Below are 21593 nucleotides of genomic sequence, written 5' to 3'. Positions count from 1 at the left end.
ATGAAACAGTTTTAAAACTTTCACATGTCGAAAGCAGACACAAGGGAAATTTAACGGTTGATTCACAACATTAAATTAATTGAATGTAGTTCAAAGCTGTTGATTCAGAATGGGGCCTTGAGTATTTTTTATTTACTGTTTTTAACCGGTAACTTGATACTAAAATTGTAGTTTGGTTTATTTAGCCTGAGAGGATTTCTGAACAATTTTGGAACAAATATACAAAACATTAAAAAAAAAAAAAAAAAATAGGGGGGGGGGCATCAATAATCAATTCATAACCGGATCGGAGTCTCTGAATCGTAATCGAATCGTTAGGTGCCCAAAGATTCCAACCTCTAGTTAAGACTAAGGTGAACGCGTGGAGTTTGCCTTTCTGGCCGGATTGCCGGAGTCTCGCCGGCCCGGATCGTTGGAGCTACGCAAGCGCCGGTCCGGCGGTTCAGCTGGCGTGATTCCGGCGGTCTGGCTAGAGGGTCAGATTCCTTCACTTTGGATGTATATTTTTTTGGGTAGGGAGAGTGAAAGAAACCAAAGACACATAAACTTGTTTTTTCCATAAATGAAAGCAATAATATTTAAAATGTATTATGTAATAATACAAAATCTGACAACTCGTGCTTCATTCAACCAAATTGTAGTAACCCGCCCCTTCACGTCCTTAGTAACGGTAACAGCGTTGCAAAGATGGGAAAAGTAATTAGATTACTCACTACTGAAAAGAATATTGCAGTTAGAAACGCTGTTATACTCTAACGCCGTTATTAACAAAGCTGTCCTCGAATCATCTTAGATTTCTCTTTGACCCTCCGCTCACGCAACCACTCACATTTTACGCCCGCAAACCAGGCCCCTTAGAGACCCGGGTGTGCTCGCACCCTCAGCAACCCCCTCAGTTCCGCCCCTGTGCTAGGGTAGTGTACTGTGTCCAAGTAGCTATTATCTAATCATTCCATTCATTTCAAGATATATGAACAAGGAAATGTCTCTCAGCAAGGCGTTTGTGTTTGGCGGCGCAGCAGCAAAGGCAGGAAAGGAGGAAGGATGCCGTCGATGTCCGAGGGGAGGCAGATAAACACCACAAAGCGCTGTTTTATTTTTTTCCCCCCCAAATTCTTTTCATTTTTTCCCCTTATTTTTGGGTCTTTTTTTGAGCCGGTGGTGGAGTGAACGTGAGTGCCGGAGCCACACTTTCAGAAAGGCTGGTGCTCTTTCACTCTCTCTCTCTCTCTCTCTCTCTCTCTCTCTCTCTCTCTCTCTCTCTCTCTCTCTCTTTCACACACATAAAAAACGTGCAATGTCCGGACGTTAAACTTGAAACTAAAAAGGCAAGAGTTGAACTGTTTTCATAGATACTATGGCTGCAGCTATCGATTATTTTATTAGTCGATTAATGAACTAGCTAGTTCGAATAATCAAGTAATCGGATAAGGAACACAAAAAAATAAATAAATACCTGAGCTGAGCCTCAAAGGGTATTTAAAAAAAAAAGAGCATCTATGTATAACAAAAGAACAATTGGCCAACTTACATAGCAAAAATTTGCTAGCTTAAATGCTATAAAATGCTCAAGTTTTTTTTTTATTTTTTTTTACAAAGCTCTTAGCAAATGGTTCAGACACATATTCCCACAAAAAAACGACAGAATATACCTATAAACTAAATTATAAATGCATTAAAAAAACATTAGCTCAAACAAAAACTTAGCTTATGTTGGTCTTAACAGGGAGCAGCTGGATTCAGCCACATGAAATGAGGCGGACTAGAGGGCAGTGTATCCGCCCAAAATCAATAAAACTAAATGCAAACACTTTCAAAACAAACGATTACAACGCCTCTTTAATTAAACGAATAGTCAAAGCAGCACAATTTAATTTGAATCTTTTTTCTAATCGAATACTCGAGTTATTCAAATAATCGTTGCAACACTAATAGATATGTGTGCTTTTCTTCATTCTTCTTCTTTTTTTTTTTTTAACTCTCAAATACTTTATTGTATTTTTGCAAGGTCATGACTCTGTTTTTTTGGTAAATACATAGACATCACTATCAGTTGACGAGGCAGCTCCTACAGACATTGCGCCATGGCTTCCCGTAGGGGGCTGGGCCACGCAGAGGGTCGTGGTAGCTTTCACTGCAAAAAACTCAAACACACGCTGCGTTTTAATGCCGGATTTAGGTGGAAACAGGACGAAAGTTTTGGTTCATACAAGCAGGCAGGAGTTTCTCAAGAGTGATTTGGTCGATGATTCAAGGTAATTATGATATAAAATAGCACCATGCATGGACTTTGAAACGTTGTGAAAAAAAAGGAAATGATTGGGGAAAAAAATTAGCATTATTTTAGGTTGAAATATTTACCGTATTTTTTGGACTATAAGTCGCAGTTTTTTTCATCGTTTGGCAGAGGGTGAGTCTTATACTTTGGAGCGACTTATGTGTGATTATTTACGGTCGTGTCAGGCCGACTTCTCTCTCGCTAACTTTTTTTTGAATATATATACATATACAGTATTTATACTAAAATGATGTATGGATTTTAAGTAACATAAATAATTTGGATAAAATGAAGAAGGCGCTGTGCATGCCTGCGCACGTGAACACAGTAGCTCTCTTTTCAATCATCCCCTCTCGTCCCCTGGCGCCTTCCACGAGCATCCTAGTATTTCCTTTTCGATATGGAGCAGCTATAAGAGTAAAAAACAAACTAAAGACAGGGTAATTGAAAAGCAAACAACAGCCGTAGGAGTGGGATATGGAAAGGATTCAAATAGATTGTTGAAGATGCTATACAGAAACCTGTGTTGGCTTCACTGAATGTAAACGAATGTGGCGCTTTGGTCTCATACGAGAAACAACAACTTTTCCAGCGCTATTTCGTTGTGTAAATGCATTTATAATGATCATAAAAATATATAGACTATTTAAACAATGTGAAAACTTGCGTTTTTTTCTGCCAACTCGAGGAGATTAAAATAAATGTCAAATTCACTATCCACTATACTTCTGCTTGCTTGTATGCAGTAAAACCTTCATCCTGATTCCACCTAAATCTGGCGTTAGAACGCAGCGTGTGTTTGAGTTCATCACAGTGAAAGCCAACTCAACGTTCTGCCTGGGTCAGGAAGGCGTGGTGCAATATCTGTGGGAGCTGTCTTGTAAACTGATGGTCAAGTCTATGCTTGAAACTATCAAAACCTTTATCCCTCAGAAATTTATCTAAAAGTGAAATCATTTTTTTCCCTTCAAAATGTTCAGCATTGATGAAACACTATAACTAACCTCAAAAGTACGAAAATAAAGGTCCCAGCATATCTTTGACTTCATATATTATTGATTGCCGTCCACGCATGCAATTTTTTTGTTGTTATTTCTTCTAAAAGCTCTTTGAAAAATGCAAACATCAAACAAGAGCGCCGTGATTAGAAGGCTAATTTGACTAGCGCTGGCTATAAAAAGCAATCTATCCAATGCTATGAATTACACATTAGGCTGAAACAAAGAGTCGGCTCGAAAGGAGCCCATTAAGCATGCAGGGGACTATTGAAGGGCCTCTGTTCTTTTTTTTTTTCTGTCTCTCTCCAAAAAAACCTGTCTCAGACACACAGAGACGACGGGTTCATGCGCGCACACACCCATCCCCGCACCTTTGCAGAGCTGTACTGTTGGTACTTACATAGTTGTCTCGCGCAGACCAGCCTGGGTAGAGTTGCATGTGGAGCTGTCGTTCCTTGCGGGCTAACTCGTAATACTTAGCCTGCTCTTCCCGAGATAACGCGTGCCACTACATGTAGCACAAAAAGAAGAAAAGTTATCACTTTGGAGAAGAAAAGACAACAATAATGTAAAAAAAAAAACATGATAGTACTAAGGAGTATGAGGGACACTAAATAGAAAAACACTAATGTTTAGGTGGATGAAAATGTTTTAATAACTCAACTGTATCCAAAATTTGAAATTTAAAACGGATTGGACAGCTATAGGAGGAAGTCATTTTATGACTGTTTTTTTTAAGTGCTAGTATGAAATAAGTAGTCTGTATTAGGGCTGCAGCTATTGATTATTTTAGTAGTCGATTAATCGATGAACTAGTTAGTTCGAATAATCGAGTAATCAAATAAGGAACATAAAAAATTAAAATACCTGAGCCTCAAACGGTATATTTTTTTTTAAAATGAGGCTCTATGTACAACAAAAGAACAATTGGCTAACTTACATAGCAAAAGTCTGCTATCTTAAATGCTATAATCCACTTTTTTTGTTTTACAATTCTCATAACAAATAGTTCAGACACAAATTCCCACAAAAAGAACTGCTAAAATAAACGTTACGAATGCATTAAAAAAAAAAAAAATTAGCTCAAACAAAACTTTTGCTTATGTTGGTCTTAACAGGGAGCATCTGGATTCAGCCACATGAAATGAGGCAGATTATAGGGCTGTGTAACCACCCAAATCAATAAAACTAAATGCCAACACTTTTAAAACAAACCATTACAACGCCACTTTAAAAAACGAATACTCGAAGCAGCAAAATTTAATTCGAATCTTTTTTTCTAATTGAATACTCGAGTTAATCGATTAATCGTTGCAGCATTAATCTGTATACCCACAGCATAGTAATGTGTACCCACTTTATCAATATATGGGTACATATTGAAGTTTAGTAATCTATCACCACAGTTTAGTAATTTATGTGTACAGTTACTAATCTCTACTCACAGTTTTAAGTAATCTGGGGGTACAAATTACTAAACTACCCACAGTTTACTAAATATGTACCGACAGATTACAAAACTGTGCATACAGTTTACTAATACATACCCATAGATTACTAAATTGTTCACAGAGATTACTAAACTACTTACAGTGTACTAATATGCATCAACAGATTACAAAACTGTGTATGCAGTTTACTTATCTGTGTCCATAGATGACTAAATTGTTCGTACTGATTACTAAACTACCCACAGTTTACTTAATATGTACCGACATATTACAAAACAGTGGATACAGTTTACTAATACAGACTCACAGATTACTAAATTGTTCCTACAGTTTACTAAACTATCTACAGTTTACTAATATGCACCCACAGATTACAAAAGTGTGTATACACAGTTTACTTATCTGTGTCCATAGATTACTGAATTGTTCATACAGATTACTAAACTACCTACAGTTTACGAATATGCATCCAGGGATTACAAAACTGTGTATACAGTTTACCTATCTGTGCCCATAGATTACTAAATTGTACGAACAGTTTACTAAACTACCTACAGATAACTAATCTGTACCCACAGATTACAAAAATGAGGGAAGATATGACTAAACTATCTTCAGTTTACCAAAGTGCACCCAGTGTATTCATCTGTGGATACATATTACTTTACAGTTTAGAAATCAATCACCACATTTTAATAATCTGTGGGTACAGTTTTCTAACCACCACACACACTAGGTAATAAATGGGTACAGATTACTATACTACCCACAGTTTACAAAATATGTACCTACGGATTACAAAACTGTGGATACAGTTTACTAATATGTACTCACAGTTTACTAATATGTACCCACAGATTACTAAACTACCCACAATTTACTAATTCTAAATTTACTGCCAGTTTACTACTCACAGATTACAAAACTGTGGGCACAGATTAAAAAACTGTGAGTACAGATGACTAAACTACCCTAATCTGTACCCACATATTAGTAATCTGTGGGTACAGATTACCTCAGATTTTTTTTTTTTCTACTCTGGCACCATGGTAATCTAACATGAATAAAAGTCATTAGGGGGTTAAATGGTGCACTGAAATGTAATTTCGAATAGTTTCGGTTTCCAGTACTAAAGGCAGGGGAAAAAAATACAATGCTTTTATTTTAAAAAATATAAGCGAAAAAAAACAATCGAAGTGAAAATCAAGACGCGATCCATACAACTGTAACACTTTATTCGACAGTGGCATCATAAGAGTGTCATAAGACCGTCATAATTATGACATGACACTGTCATGAGCATTAATAGTCAAGACAGATGTCATTAAGTGTCATCTGGAAAATTACCGTAACTTTCGGACAATAAATCGCTACTTTTTTCCCTCATTTTGAATACTGTGGCTTATAGTCCATGTGCGTCTTATTTGTTGATTTATCTGGGTTAATAGGTAACACTTTATTTGACAGCGGCGTCATTAGACTGTCATAGGACCGTCATAATTATGACATGACACTATCATGGGCATTAATGAATGATTATGGCAGACTTCAATAAGAGTCATCCGGCAAATTATGTCACTAACTCCATTTATGTCCAGCTTGGATCTTTTACATCCATTCAAAAGCGAGATACTTAGATAATTTGCCGGATGACACAAAATGACATACGTAATAAGCATTCATTTTTGCTCGTGGCAGTGTCATTTCATAATTACGATGTTCTTATGGCAGTCTTATGACACTACTGTCGAATAAAGTGTTACCAAATATCATAACTAGCAATTAATGACACAACTTGAACAGTAACTGAAGAAATAATTAGCACAGAAGATGAATTTTGATTGTTATTTACATCTGTAGCACTGCAATGCATGCTAGGAGGCATGTTGGACGACAACAGTGTTGACAGCAGGTGGCAGCAGAGGTTAACTATCTGCCCCAAGGGAGCAGTGATGGCCAAATGAATTTTCTTGAAGCAATGAAACTTTGCAGCCATTTGGTTCAAAGCTTCATGGTGGTTTATTTGTTCTTAGAACAGTCTTATGATGCCGCTTTACAAAAGGTGTCACCGGTTAGTATCTTTTGGTGTAAATATCCCATAAAACAGTGAGGACAGCTGCGGCTTATAGCCCAGTGCGGCTTATCTATGAACAAATGGCGTTTTCGTATCAAATTTGGTGGGTGGCGGACTTATAGTCCGAAAATTTCGATATGTCACTTTTGAATAGATGTGAAAGATCCAGACTGGACATAATGGAGTTAGTGACAAAATTTGCCGGATGACACTTAATGACATCTGTCATAAGCATTTATTCATGCTCATGACAGTGTCATGTCATAATTATGATGGTCTTATGACAGTCTTATGACGCAACTGTCGAATAAAGCGTTACCTCTACAACTTTTTACATTTAAATTAACAACTTAAATCTAGAGGGGAAAAAAACTTCCGACTTCATTTTTGACTATAATATTGAAAAAAAAAAAAATCTAATCTCAAAAATATACAAATTTGCTGTCGTAGAACAACATTAATGTACAAGTATTTCCTATTAAGAGCTTTACCCTCGTAGTGTTACTTTATTTTCCTTTTATTAAGGAATTAAATTGTAAAAGACATGGTGACACAAATGCTTCGTTTCACCTACCCGCCGTCCCAAAATCTGATTGATGGCGGCGCTTTCTTTCAGCGTGCACTCAGCCACCACGTTGGCGCGCATCTCCTTCATGTAAAGCATGAAGGCGTTGAGGGGCTTCTTGATGTGCGGTCTTTTGGGTTCCTGTTCCTTCCTCTGTTCGTGCTGGGGCTTCCTGGAAACAAACCAAAAAAAAAAAACGGGACTCTAATCTTATTTCCGGACAAGATGTGGCTTGAAAAATTCTCTTTCCAGCATGGATAATTCCGCAATCAGCCATCGCCACTTCAGGGTCTATCAGCTGGATGCGGTGGACTGTAGATAAGGCAGTTTTGCGAGCGAAACGCGGAATACCTGAAAGTGGAAGACTCACATGTGCATGATGTCGGTTTCGTGCAGGGGCTCGTGTTTGACCTGGGGGTTGACGATGGCCGGGTGGGGGATCCCCGTGGCGTGAGGACCGGGCGGTCCCGGGACCATGTGGTGGGAGAACCTGTGAGGATTAAATACTGATTTATCACCTTTAATGGTAATGGACGCCCAATCCAATTTGGCTGAGAGAGTCAAAATAGACTGGACCTTGATCACCGTCAATGGCAGTGAATGAATTGAAATTTAATTCTGATGGTGCGTTCAGACCGGCTGCGTTTTTTCGCGCTACGTAACTCATCAAATGGTGTTTTGTGTTTACACCAAAACTTGAAGTCCGCGTACCCTGAACAACTTCCAGTTCACGTGACGTAAAATCTCGTAATTTTATGACTTCATTCTCCTAATGCAGTGGTAGGTCAAAATACAAAATTTATTTGTTCCGGAGTGGCTTTCGTATCAGGATTTTTTCCGTATAATGAATCACGTTTTATATGTAAATGGCCTAAGTGGTTCCAAAATACACTACAACATCATGTCAATTTTCTGTCGTGTCCTCTGATTGCCTATCTTTATTTGTAATGCCTTGTTGCCCGCTTGTGGCGCTTAAGTATCACTAGTTAAGTTTCAGCTCGTTGTACAGACGTTATCACATGACGATTCGAGCTCAAAACAAACAGAGTGCTAAAAGACGCACTAACTTCGGCAGCTATTTCGTCTCGCTTTTTGTGCCTTGATAAAGCAACACTTGAAAGTTAAATTCTTCTTTTGCTTCATATACTTGAGCATTGTGTAGCACATTGTGGTGTGTTGATTTCGTTTGTTTACATTTCGAGTCAAACGTAGCTATATTATTGCATAGCTACGAGCGGGAATCCTCTAGTACAGAACGTATTATCTTTCGTATGATGAAAAGTTTTTCGTAGTATGAAACGAAAAAGCTTCGAAAAAACTTTTTGTGTTGACAGAAATCTTACGTCGCCAAAAGTCTCAGCCTACTAAACTAAAGAACTTCTGGTTCTCGCAATGTAAAAATAAGCAACAAATTACTTATCTCGTAATTTGACGACTTTGTTCTCCTAATTTTACTTAAATCTCCTAATATTATGACAAAAGTAGTTTTGTGTTGATACAGACCTTAAACGTCCCCAAAAGTGTCATCCCGCGAAACTTAACTTACGGTTAATGTAACATAAAAATAAGGAACAAAACGACTTTAATCTTTCATTTGTCTCAATTCTCATAATATTACGGCTTTAACCTTGTCATACTACGACATTTCTTTCCTAATATTACAATGTATAACTTCATTCTTGTAATATTGCGACTTTAAAGGGATCCTCTATTTTTATGACAAGTAATTCTTAAAAGATAAATGTTAGTATGAGTTATAATAATTTGATATTAAAACCCCTCTTAATGTTTTTGTTTGAATAAAGTTTGTAAAATTATTTTAAGTGATAGGTCGCCATTCTTGTTACGTCGCAGTGCGTGACGTCACCGGTCCCGTTGCCGAAATTCGAGCGTGTCACTCGTTAGCTTTCCCAACATGTCGTCAGTTCTACCCTTCCTATTTGAACCAGATCTGAAAAGTGAAGAGCAGGACAGCACTGTCGGTCGTTCACAAGACGAGCTTCAGGGAAAAATGCGTGCAGCAAATACAGTACCTGATAAGACAAAAGTTGGGCAAAACTGGTGATGCGAGAGAGTCCTGTTGGGAACTCCGGTTGGGAGGGAGAGTGTATGCTGTCCGGTTTTATTAGCAGATATTCAAGGTAAGCATATTGCGAGGGGTAAACTGCCAATAAACAAAAAGAAGAAGAAGCATATTTTCAAACTTATCCCAATATAATTATGCAGATTGTTAGCATCCAGAGCTGTCGTGTGCTTTACACACAGTACAGTCCAAAGAGCACACCTTGTGTAATCCATGTCTTGTACAATGTAACGAGTAGTAGCTAGGATACGTGTATAAAAGTACCAAAAAGGGGAGAAGCTTTCACTATGCACATTTATTCACAAAAAATAATATTTCCACCTTGACCACTCTTCACTCGGGAGCTCAGCAGTACGCAAATACGCGTTCCCTGACGAACTCCCAACATTGTTGTGAGGTCCACGTCAGAGTCACTGTCGTCACTGTAGCGTGCCATAGTGCTTTAATTATTTAGTATGATTTGGGGAAAACTCCCACGAAGAATAGTCAACAAAAAAGATAGCAATAGTAATCCAAATCCGCGTTTTTTACTCACTCGAAGATCCAGGAATTAGACCGATCCTATAGCAATATCGCAGCCGCGATCAGGCCGTCGATTCCACAAAATAGACTGATCCGAAAAGCTGCTGTGGGGCCGACGAATCAAAAAAATGGACAGGTCCAAAACCAATATTGCAGACGTGGTGGGACTGTCGGATTCAGGAAATAGACGGATCCCTTACTTGACTGAGGATCCAGGAAAAATGCTCAGGCGCCAGTTGTAACGCGTGGTGGGTAGGGTACGTGCATACAGGGACCAAAAAGGGGGAGAAGCTTCCATTTATGCACATTTATTCACTAAAAATAATAATTCCACCTTGACCACTCACTTCACTCCCCTTGTTTCCATTTGACTGGAAATTGCATCCAAAAGCAGCACATCGTGGCATTTTGCTACGCGAGTTTAGGCAGCAATAAGCAATTGTTTAACATCCTACACATTTGGAAAGATACCAATTACGTCATCACTGCGAGCCCGCAAACCACGGCGCCAACTAATGGTCAAAATATGGACTAAATATTATAAACTATTGCCATTGATTTAACATTTTATGTGTTTATAACAACATATTTTAGTAAAAGAGAACAATTGTGGTTTATTAGAGCCCACATGTATTTTAAGTTAGAGGATCACTTTAAGGTCCTAATATTTTCCGGCAGTACTCTTTAATTTTTTTTTTCTTTATTTGGACTTTTCGTTGGACATTTTGGGTCTGACAACTGAAGTCACATTATTGAGAAAACATTAGGGCTGTAATTAACGATAATTTTCGTAATTGAATAATCGGATGATTAATTAAACGATTAATGGGACAAATGCCACTTTTTTTAATTACCTTCACAATTTACCTTAAAGTTGTTTCAGCCATGTTGTAAGTATCAATGAAGACCAAACGGATGACTATTTCCTTCAAAATAATATTTTATTGCAGCTTCCTGACTTAACTGTAGTCTAAAACTGTATCTATTATCAAATTCATTGGCAACTAATTTATTTATGAATTTAGACGATGAGTTGTTGCAGCCATATTAGTAAGCTAGTTCAGACAGTAAGATGTCCGAAAATTGGCAACAATATGAATTGTTGTTTGTCAAAGTAAAAGCAGATTTTTGTTCATGTCCTACTTTGACTTAACGAAAATACAATGAAGAAATCTGATAATATTTACAACTGAGAAGTCATGTGTATTTTATAATTTCAAGAATTTAGACAAGTTTAAAGTGAAGAAAGTCCTAAATGATTAATTGGTTATCAAAATAGTTGTCGATTAATTTGCTAATCAATTAGTTGTCGATTAATCGATTAGTTTTGCACCTCTAGAAAACACATTTGATTAGCTGCTTCCTTGTCATCATTGAAATCTGTTGCAGAAAGATCAACTCAGTCTTTGCAGCGTGAAAATTCAACACACAACATCGTATCGAGCCTGACCCGTGTCGGGACTCGCGAGGCCACCTGTCGCCCTTACAGGTGCGTTAACATTGGCTTTTTATACGGACCTATCTCGTGACGAAAAAAGAAAAAACACTCTGTCTGAACGCAGCATTAGAGATTGACTGACCATCCTAGTGGTGGCGTGAGCTGTCCCACTCCGCCTGGAGACAGTGAGTAGAAGTTGGCCATGTCTGGTCCTGGATGATGCCGGGAGAGTCCTGCAAAAGAAATAATTTCATAACAACTGTAAAAAACTCTTTTAAATTTATGGTAAAAATACTGATGCCAGAGGTTGCTAGAAAATAACCTTTCAAAAAACGGGAAACCTGTAGAATAACGTTATAGTGGCAAGGCAAGGCGAATTTATATGTATAGTACAATTGAACACATGGTAATCCAATGTGTTTTACATCACATTAAAAGTAGCAAAAAAAAGATATAAAATGAAATAAATGAAAACAAATAAAATAATGTATGAAAGTCACTTATAAATCAGCAAGACACAGTAAATAAAACAACAATTAAAATTGGAACCCGCACGTCATACATTGCAGATTTGAAAAGTAAAGGCAATTAGGGATATACTACAGTCAACAAAGTTTTTAGCCATGATTTAAAGGAACGTGTTCAAATTGCCAGCCAATATACTATTCTTCTCCCATCCATATTGAAAACTGGATGGCTCTTTTGTAGTCTGAACAATCACAAAGCACAGAAATTAGATTTTTGCAAGACGGATATAAACGAGATATGGACAAGATACCTCTCAGTCAGAACAGGACAGATATGATTTGACTGTCCGTAATGTCGCTCAATGCTGGATGACTCCTTCATTGCCACAGCAACCTGTCAGGTGTGTCAATAATGCGGCCCAGTCTGAACAAGCCCAGATCTGGACACTTGCTAAATTAAGTGTGAACAGTCAGCCATAAAAATCAGATTTGAGGAAGAATCTGATTGGAATCAGATAAGCCTGCAGTCTGAACGCAGCCTAACTGTTTGACCTCAACTCAGATCTGCAGGTGATATGTTCCGCAGTTGAGGAGCATAATGACTGAATGCCACATCACCTTGTTTGATTCTTGTTCGTAGAACAGAAAACAAACCAGTTCCAGGTGTCTTAAGGTGTCTGGATGTTTCATATGGATAAAAAAAAAAATCCAGCATGTATTTTGGTCCATTAGGTGTTTTGTAGGCCTATCATTTAACTCTCAGGAAGACAGAATAGTGTATTCATAACCGGTGTGCTAAGGTCTGTTTTCCTTGCATTTTTAGGTGGTACTAGTCAGAATTCCGACCCAGGACACGCTGGAAAGACTATGTCTCTCGGCTGACCTGGGAACGCCTTGGGATCCCGCCGGAGGGGCTGGTTGAAGTGGCTGGGGAGAGGGAAGTCTGGGCTTCCGTGCTAAATAAAGCTGCTGCCCCAGCGACACGATCCATGGATTAAGCGGCAGTCAGAATTCCGTAGCTGGGGGTTGGACTGCCAAGGCCCCCGCCTTTGGCCGCCGCCCAACTCACTACGTGTCCGACCCCTTTGGCCCCTCCCACAGGTGGTGGGATTTAGCAGTAGATAAAGGATGGATGGATGGATAGTCAGATTTAGGGATAGACTTTAAAAAGCTGTTAAAGTTTAGGTCTGAGTCAATAATTTAATTATTGATTTGTAGCTATTAACGATAAACATTAATTTTCCCCTTCCAGTCAAAATGGTTTGGACATCTTGTGATGTCAATGGCAGCCAAATGATTTTTAACATTTACTGTATATGAGTTAGCCAAGATAATAGACTTCCAAAGGAAACCATAACTACAATTTCGCCCGCGACCATGATGAGCTTGACACCTCTGTTGAACGTTATAGCAACTGGATTTGACGTCTATCGCTGTCAATGGCCGACAGTGAGCTGAAGTTAATACAACGCTGACGACACTTCTGTTATGAATCGCCTTGAAAAATGTATTCTTGTAATCCTGCAATTTGATCCATGTAAAAATGCTGATCTGAACTGAACCAAAGTGAACCCTCGTGTTTGTTGAAAAATGTACTAAAAGCTTTGCTGAGGACGCTAAATAAGGTGCTAGAAAGCGCTCTTCCGACAGACGAAATGGACAATACGTGGACGTAGACACCAAGACGGCGAATGCCAACAGATTAGGCGCTCGCTCTAATCCCCTACGGAGCCCCGGTCTTTTCTCCCTGCCGATATCTTTGTGGTCCGAGGGGTTCTTTCTCCTCTGAGAGAGGGGCTTAGATTTGCAAAGCCAGCTTCGTGGTGTGTGTAGCGCGACCCCCTGCCCACTAATCCACCCCCACTCCGAGTAGAGCCTTCCCGAGGGCGTAGAACGCGGCGCGTTAACCTTGTCGCTAGCGCCCCGAAGGTGGCTAATTACCGTCACCCCTCCTCCTCCGGCTTCACCAGTCAAACCTTCTCTCTTTCAATCGGAGTCAGCGTTTTATCATTTCCAAAAGACGCAACGAGATCTACGTGAGAATGTTCAAAGGGCCTCCTCTGGACCGGCCGTCCCGCCCATTTGCGCATATTACATCCCATAATGAGCAGATCGCTGATTGTTCTTCATAATTAACGAGCAGATCAAAGTATGAGCCCGCTGAGGCGGCCCGGGACGCCGTTGCTCCGTGAAGGACGCGGCTACGTTTTAGCACATTTTGTTTTACTTAATAAAAATACGACTGTAATGACAATTGAAGGGAAAGGAAGTTTATCGCATTGTAAAAGTTGCAAAGTTTTAGTGTAAAACATGTTAAAATGGGAAGTTGTACTGTAGTGTTATGCATAAAGACATAATAAGGCGAGGCAATGATAAGCCCGAGTATAATTCGCACTTTTTCATACTTTGGCTGAGCCTGCGACATACACAGGGGAGACTTATATAATATTCAAATATAGAATTTTCAACATCAATCATCTTCTGAAATGTTATACTGGCCAACTATGGAATAAACATTAGCCAAAACTAGCCGCGAGAGGACCAAAAAAATTTGTGCTCTTCCAGTATTGATTATATTTATATGTAACTAAACCAATAAAATAATTATTTGAAAGCTCGAGACAAAGACAGCAGGACAAACACAGCCTTGCTTTGCTGGAATGTACTAACACGCACGTATTAACCCTAACTACATGTAAACACATAGCCATTCATTAATGTGTCACACACTTGGCTCCCCATCCTTTTAAGGTTGACACTCTCCTTTGTTGCTAGGGCCATCCCAAATAGAAAGAATAGGGAAGGTGGCCTAAGGATCAGAACAATTGTGGAAACTGTATTTTGTAGTCTACTATTGCATTATATAGTTTCCCTCCTTCTCCTTGCGAGCTTTTCAACTAAAGCGAGTGCCTTCTTTCCTTATTTTTGTAATGTTTATTATAGTCCCCCTAAGGGTTTGTATTTGAACTTGACATTTTAAATGGTCCTTCGAGCCGGATGTGCAAGATACCTGGAGTCGAAATCCAGTCAAATTTGTGCACGGCCTCGGTTTGTGAGGTACTGGCCTCACCTCTGCGTTAGGTGGCCGAGGGTTGACGCAAAGCCAAACGAGTGACGGCATAGGTTTTTAAAGTACAGTGGTACCTCTAGATACGAAGTTAATTCGTTCCAGGACCTTGTTTGTAAATCGAAATGGTCGTATGTCGAGCAGGATTTTCCCATAAGAATACATTATAATGCCATTAATTCGTTCCACAGCCCGAAAACCTACACTAAATCTTTAATAAATATTGATGTTACTATTGCAAATATGAATTACAAAGTGCATAACAAACAAATTATGAATAAAAATTGGAATAATAATATCATTATAATAATACCATATTGGCCCGAATATAAGACGGTGTTTTTTTGCATTGAAATAAGACTGAAAAAGAGGGGGTCGTCTTACATTCGCGGTCCAGACGTTATACCCATTCACGACGCTAGATGGCGCCAGATATCATTGAAGCAATGTTCTGTCATGATAGATCTCAGCTACTCTCCCCATTCACGACGCTAGATGGCGCCAGATATCATTGAAGCGATGTTCTGTCATGTCAGATCTCAGCTACTCTCAAGTTTAACCATTTTGCATTATTTTATTGTAATGTTTTTCCCTATTAAGATTTTTTTCAAGACTACAGTTACAGTTAGACTTCACTTTGATGGTTGATGCAGTTATTGCAAATGTTTTGTTTTATCACAATAGATTGGTTTATTTACATTTCAAAAACCAGAAGCCATTCATTTACGAATGTGATTGCACTTTAATTTACATATTGAAATGTTCAGATATTAAGATTTGAATGAGGCAAAATAACATGCTTTTTCTCTCAAATATACTGTTATAATCATTTGTTTCAGATGTACTGTAATTATTTTCTGTATAAAAATTAATTTGCTGTTCAAAAGTCTTTTTTTCAAACTTGAGTCTTGAAAAAGAGGGGGTCGTCTTATAATCAGGGCCGTCTTATATTCGGGCCAATACAGTAATTATAAAAATAATACCTGTAATAATGTAAAAAACAGGGTTCAAATGTGTTTTCGTGGTGTACCTGAACGCATCGCGTGGCTCACAGCGTGAGCTTCACTTTAACTTTGTTTACTTGCTGCGGGGGACACTAGGCACAAGTTGATGGAATAAATGATTAGAAACCTGACGAAGCTGGCGATTTCTTTGGTGATGTTACCACAATAATAATTGCCTCCTTAACTTATAAAGACTGGTGAACGGAGGAGGACCGCCTAGCGCAGAGGTGTCCAAACTTTTTGCAAAGGGGGGCCAGATTTGGCGTGGTAAAAACATGGGGGGCCGACCTTGGCTGACGTCCTTTACGTAGAACAATATATTTAAGCAAAAGTTAGCAAGCCATTCAGTGTGTCACATTGCTTTATTATTTTTTTAATGAATAATTTCAACAATCTCGCAACTAGCCTTTGCTGCGTTCTCTTTCGTCTCTCGGGCTCTTGCGAAATACTTCTGCTGTGAAATTAAACTAGCTCCAAGTTTCTTCAATTTCTCGCTGCGTATCTTCCCCGTAATCTTGTCGTACATGTCAGCGTGTCTTGTTTGGTAATATCGCTTCACATTGAAATCTTTAAAAACAGCGACTGTCTCTTTGCAAATGAGGCAAGACACAGTTGTTGCGTATTTTAGTGAAGAAATAGTTCAATTTCCACCTATTCTTGAAGCGTCGGCCGTCACAGTCAACTTTTTTTGTCGATCGTCGCCATTTTAGGAAATTGGAAGTAGAGGGTCACACAGAGTAATGTTGCTTAGCCCTTAAATACCTGCAACATGAAGCAATTATCAGAGAATCCCAAAATTTGAAAAATAACGTCCTAATGAAACCTTTTTTTTCAAATTTGTGAAAAGAAAGGTCAAAATGAATATGTGCAATAAGCGCTCTAATATCTATAACCCATGCTAAATCATGTTTTTTTTCTCATGGAACCTGCAGATGCATGTTTTGACTTGCATCCATCATTTTTTTTTTTTTTTCAAAAAGAAATGTCAAAATTCTAAATTAGTCTGAAAATCATGAAATTTTAGGTGTATCAAATGTGATACATTTGGCAATAAAGGGTTAAAGTGCTGCTGCCTTTTAGTGAGTAAATGAGGAGCAGCATTTCGTGTGTAAGCTGCTTCATATGCTGGTTGCAGTTTATTAAGTCTGTGTGCGGGCCAGATGTTTTTGATTTTATGACAGAGGCTGGGGGCCGGATGAAATTTGACCATGGGCCGCATTTGGCCCCCGGGCCGGACTTTGGACATGTCTGGCCTAGCGAGACAGTTTACGGCTGTATTGTTGAGCCATATCACGGATGCGCACCCCACGCTCATATTTTTCAATCATATCCCTCTTCGTGTAAATGGTACGACTCATCTTTTCCTTTTTTTTCCCCACCTGTACTAATATTGTTGGAACCAATGTTGATTTCTCTCACAAGAAAATATCCCGTGCGTCAGTCTTGCGGGAAAACAACGAGACTGCGATGCTGTCATAGATCTTCATATTTAGAGCATATTGTCGGATATAGAAACAAATGGCGAGTCAAATTTTACGTCGGATGTCGAAAAGATCGTGTGTCGAAGAGATCGTATGTCGAGGTAACGCTGTAAGTCTTTGATTTTGCCGGTAGGCCTCAGCACTGCTTCCTACTGCATTGTACTTTACTACAGTGTACATATATTTCTAACAATAGCTGCTGGAAACAAATCTGCCAACACTGTTTATTTTGAATGGAAATATGAGCAGGCTAGAATTGTATTGGTCCTGTTTTTGGCAAGCGTTCAGAGAGAGTTTAAGCTACATAAAGTAGCTACATAACTCTTGACAGTCTTAAACTGTCTCTGGAGATACATGAAGAAAAATATGTGGCCTGAACAGAGAACGGAAGATACACGGAACGTTTTGGCTAGCTGGACGACAACTTACTCATTGGATCCTAGGAGAGTACGGGAAGTCACTACAGCTAAGCTAAGCTAACAGGACCTTTAGTGAGCTGAGTATTTGCCAAAATCAAGAGTAAAAGGCTGTGTTAATGCTACAAAAGTTGAAAAAAAGCTGTCAAAGTGGCCGTTGTTGAGCTGAAATGCTGCAAAGTAGTAGCTTGCTAAGCTAAAGAATGCTGATGTTAGCACTAGCAGCAGCACTGTTAAGGCCGTTTCACACTAGCGGCAGTCTAGTGTGAAGGTTTAAGCGGCAACACATTCATTGTTGTAAGTGGGAGAGGACTTCTTGGCAAAGGTGACCGACAGCGGCAGTTATGGATAGAGTGGAAAGTCTTGAGTGAATTTTCGCCGGGTGGGGCCTAAAATAGGGACTTCTTCTATTTTCACAGCGCCGCCGCGTTGACGTCAACAACACATTATTTCTGAAAGATGGCAACCCTACATGGACGTCTGACATCACAATTTCGGAGCTTAGCTCGTTGTCTAGCTAAGACTTATAGTGGTATGAAAAAGTATCTGAACTTTTTGGAATTCCTCACATTTCTGCATAAAATCACCATCTTATGTGATTTGATCTTTGTCAAAATCACACAGATGAAAATACAGTATCTGCTTTAACTAAAACCACCCAAACATTTATAGGTTTTCATATTTTAATGAGGATAGCATGCAAACAATGACAAAAGGGGGAAAAAATAAGTGAGAGAACCCTCTGCCTTAGGAGAGTTAAAGAGCAATTGAAACCAGTTTTTACCAAACATTTTAAGTCAGGTGTGTGCCCAATCACTGATGAGTGGTTTAAAGCTGCCCCGCCCACTATAAAACACACACCTGATAAGAATTGTCTGGATGAAAAGCATTGTTTGATGTGCATCATGGCTTGGTCAAAGTAGCTGTCTGAAAACCTGTGAACAAGGACTGTTGATTTGTATAAAGCTGGGAAAGGAAACAAAACCATCGCTAAAAGTCTGGATGTTCATCAATGTACAGTCAGAGAAGTTGTCTACAAATGGAGAGAGTTTGGCACTGTTGCTTCTCTCCCAAGGAGTGGCCGTCCACCACAGATGAAGCCAAGAGTTCAGTGCAGAATACTCAGAGAGGTAAAAAAGAAGCCTAGAGTTTCTGCTAAAGATTTACAGAAATCACTGGCACAGTCTCATATCTACAAGTATGTAAAACTATGGCCAAGAATGGTGTTCATGGAAGGACTCCACGGAGGAAGCCACTGCTGTCTAAAAAAAAAAACAATGTTGCTCTTTAAATGTTCTCAAATAGGATCTTGGACACTCCACAGAAAGTTATGGAAACATATTTTGTGGACGGAAGAAACCAAAATTGAATTGTTTTGGGAGTAACACACGACTTCATGTGTGGAGGAAAAATGGAACAGCTCACCAAAATCAAAACCTCACACCCACCGTGAAGAAAGGTAGAGGGAGCATCATGATTTGGGGCTGTTTTGCTACCTCAGGGCCTGGACAACTTGCAAACATTAATGGAAGAATGAATTCAAAAATTTATCAGGATGTTTTGCAGGAAAACCTGAGCCCGTCTGGCAGACAGTTGAAGCTAAAAAGAGGATGGATGCTGCAACAAGACAATGATCCAAAACACTCAGGTAAGTCAACTTCAGAACGGTTTCAGAAGAACAAAATACATGTTCTGGAGTGGCCTAGTCAAGGTCCAGACTTGAACCCCATTGAGATGCTGTGGCATGACCTAAAGACAGCGGTTCATGCCAGACATCCCAGGAATCTGACTTAACTACAGCAGTTTTGGTGAGAAGAATAGGCCAAGATTAGTCCTGATCGATGTGCCAGACTGATCTGCAGCTACAGGAAGCGTCTGGTTGAAGTTATTGCTGCCAAGGACACAAAGTACTAAATGTGATGGTTCACTTTCTTATTTTTCCCCCTTTTGTCATTGTTTGCATACTATCCTCTTTGAAATAGGAAAACCTATAAATGTTTGGGGGGTTGTAGTTAATGCAGACACTATTTTTTCATCTGTGTGATTTTGACAAATATCAGATCACATTTGATGGTGATTTTATGCAGAAATGTGAGAAATTCCAAAAGTTCAGATACTTTTTCATACCACTGTAGCTCCAACGTCTTGGCGAGGACAGTCCAATAACGTAAAATACATGTTTCTGGATGGTTATTTTGAGATTTGCAGGGTTTTTAGGGGTACTTAAAGGGCTACTTCCGATTTACGCGGAAATTCGGGTTATGTCGCCAGCGTAGGACTTAGTTTTTTTTCCCGTTGTCTGGCGTATTTTTTGACTAGATTGATTTATACTCTGGAGCAACTTATAGTCCGGAAATACGCTAATAGGAAGTTCTATTTTTTACCGTGTAATGACATTAAATGCTTCAAGTTTGACAGGCGGAATAAAAGCACCACACACGCTTTTCTTCTCAGCACGCGTCACCTACTTGATCGACTGTACCTGACAACAATGTTTGTGTTCTGTTAGGATCTCCGTGAACTATTTCCTGCTTGTAGAACGCCTCTGAAGCCCGCTTCTCCTGACATATGTGGAGCGAGCGCAGTTTTCTTTCAGTCGCCTTCATCTCGCTTCCACCTCCTTATTTATAGACGCTCCCTCTGAACCTCGTCGCCTACATCGGCGTCTGATCACTCTGCCGCTTTTCAAGTAGAAGAAAGGAAGAATAGAAAGAAGAGACAAAAAAGGTGCAGGGGAGCGGATGGAAATAAAACAACGGCGGCCGCGCCAGAGCGGCTGTCAGCTCGGCAGGCTTGATGTTGCTACAAAAAGACGGAGGGAAGGAGGGAGGGAAAGGGCAGCGTCCCACGGGTGCCTTCAAATGAGTTTGGAGAAAGAAACGAGGCAAAGACGGCTCGCACGTGACAGTTTGGGAGTTTTTTGACAGCTAACGCCAAAGTACACTCAGGTTTATTTATAGCGACGTCACCCTTCTACTTCTCTTTCAATCAGAAAAACGTCAAAAGGAGTGGAGGATTGTGTCTTTATTTGTTAAGCTGTTATATAGCAAATGACTATTTTTGGTTAATTAAAAAAAACAAAACTTTTTGGACACTTAAAAGTCCTCTGAAATACCACAGCAAGTGATTTGAATTGTAAATATTCCCTCATTTTTCATACTTTATGTACAGGTAGTCCCCGGTTTACACGGACCGGTCTTACACGATTTCGACTTCATGATGCTGATGATTCGGCCACCATTTTGTCTCTAGTTGTTTTTTTCCCCCTTTTTTCAGTTGAATAACAGTGCCGCGTCCACCAGTTTCACTTATTTTCCTTATTTTATTAATATGATGTAAAATACATATTTTTGGATGTTTAAAAAAAATATTACGAAGGTGTTCAGAGTTACTTAAAAGGTAATTCCGACTTACACGGAAATCCGGGTTACATCGCCAGCGCAGGAACTGAACCCGTTCGTAACCTGGACCGGACAACATGTGCTAATTTTTTAATTTAAATTAATGTAATTTTTTTAATTCAGAAAAAAATGAAAATATTGTGAATTTATTTGTTACATTTTTTATTGTATTTTTAAAATGTATATTGTTCATTTTATTTCATTAAAAAACATTCTTACGTTTTTCAATTATTTTCATTTTTTAGGAATATTCTAAATGAAATTATATAAATAAATAAAAAAAACAGTAAAATTTCATTTGTCATTTTAAAAAATGTTTTTTAATTAACAGATGTGAATTTTTACTTT

The 21593-nt window shown here is 39.0% G+C and overlaps 1 protein-coding gene across 4 annotated transcripts in view; it reads right to left on the bottom strand.

Annotated features, from left to right (window-relative positions):
- LOC130920725 (lymphoid enhancer-binding factor 1-like) overlaps positions 1 to 21593 on the bottom strand; it is a 175195-nt gene that overhangs the window by 35187 nt on the left and 118415 nt on the right. For all 4 annotated transcript variants that reach the window (XM_057844123.1, XM_057844125.1, XM_057844126.1 and 1 more), the window contains 4 exons: positions 11552 to 11642; positions 7737 to 7856; positions 7376 to 7538; positions 3677 to 3784 (listed from right to left, as the gene is read on the bottom strand). In XM_057844123.1, the coding sequence (XP_057700106.1) occupies positions 3677 to 3784; positions 7376 to 7538; positions 7737 to 7856; positions 11552 to 11642 (482 nt within the window). The remainder of the gene's footprint in view (positions 1 to 3676; positions 3785 to 7375; positions 7539 to 7736; positions 7857 to 11551; positions 11643 to 21593) is intronic.

The sequence above is a fragment of the Corythoichthys intestinalis genome, chromosome 8 (assembly GCF_030265065.1).
Source record: "Corythoichthys intestinalis isolate RoL2023-P3 chromosome 8, ASM3026506v1, whole genome shotgun sequence".
NCBI lineage: Eukaryota > Metazoa > Chordata > Actinopteri > Syngnathiformes > Syngnathidae > Corythoichthys > Corythoichthys intestinalis.
Note: the sequence above shows the minus strand (reverse complement) of the source record. Positions and strands in the feature narration are given on the sequence as shown.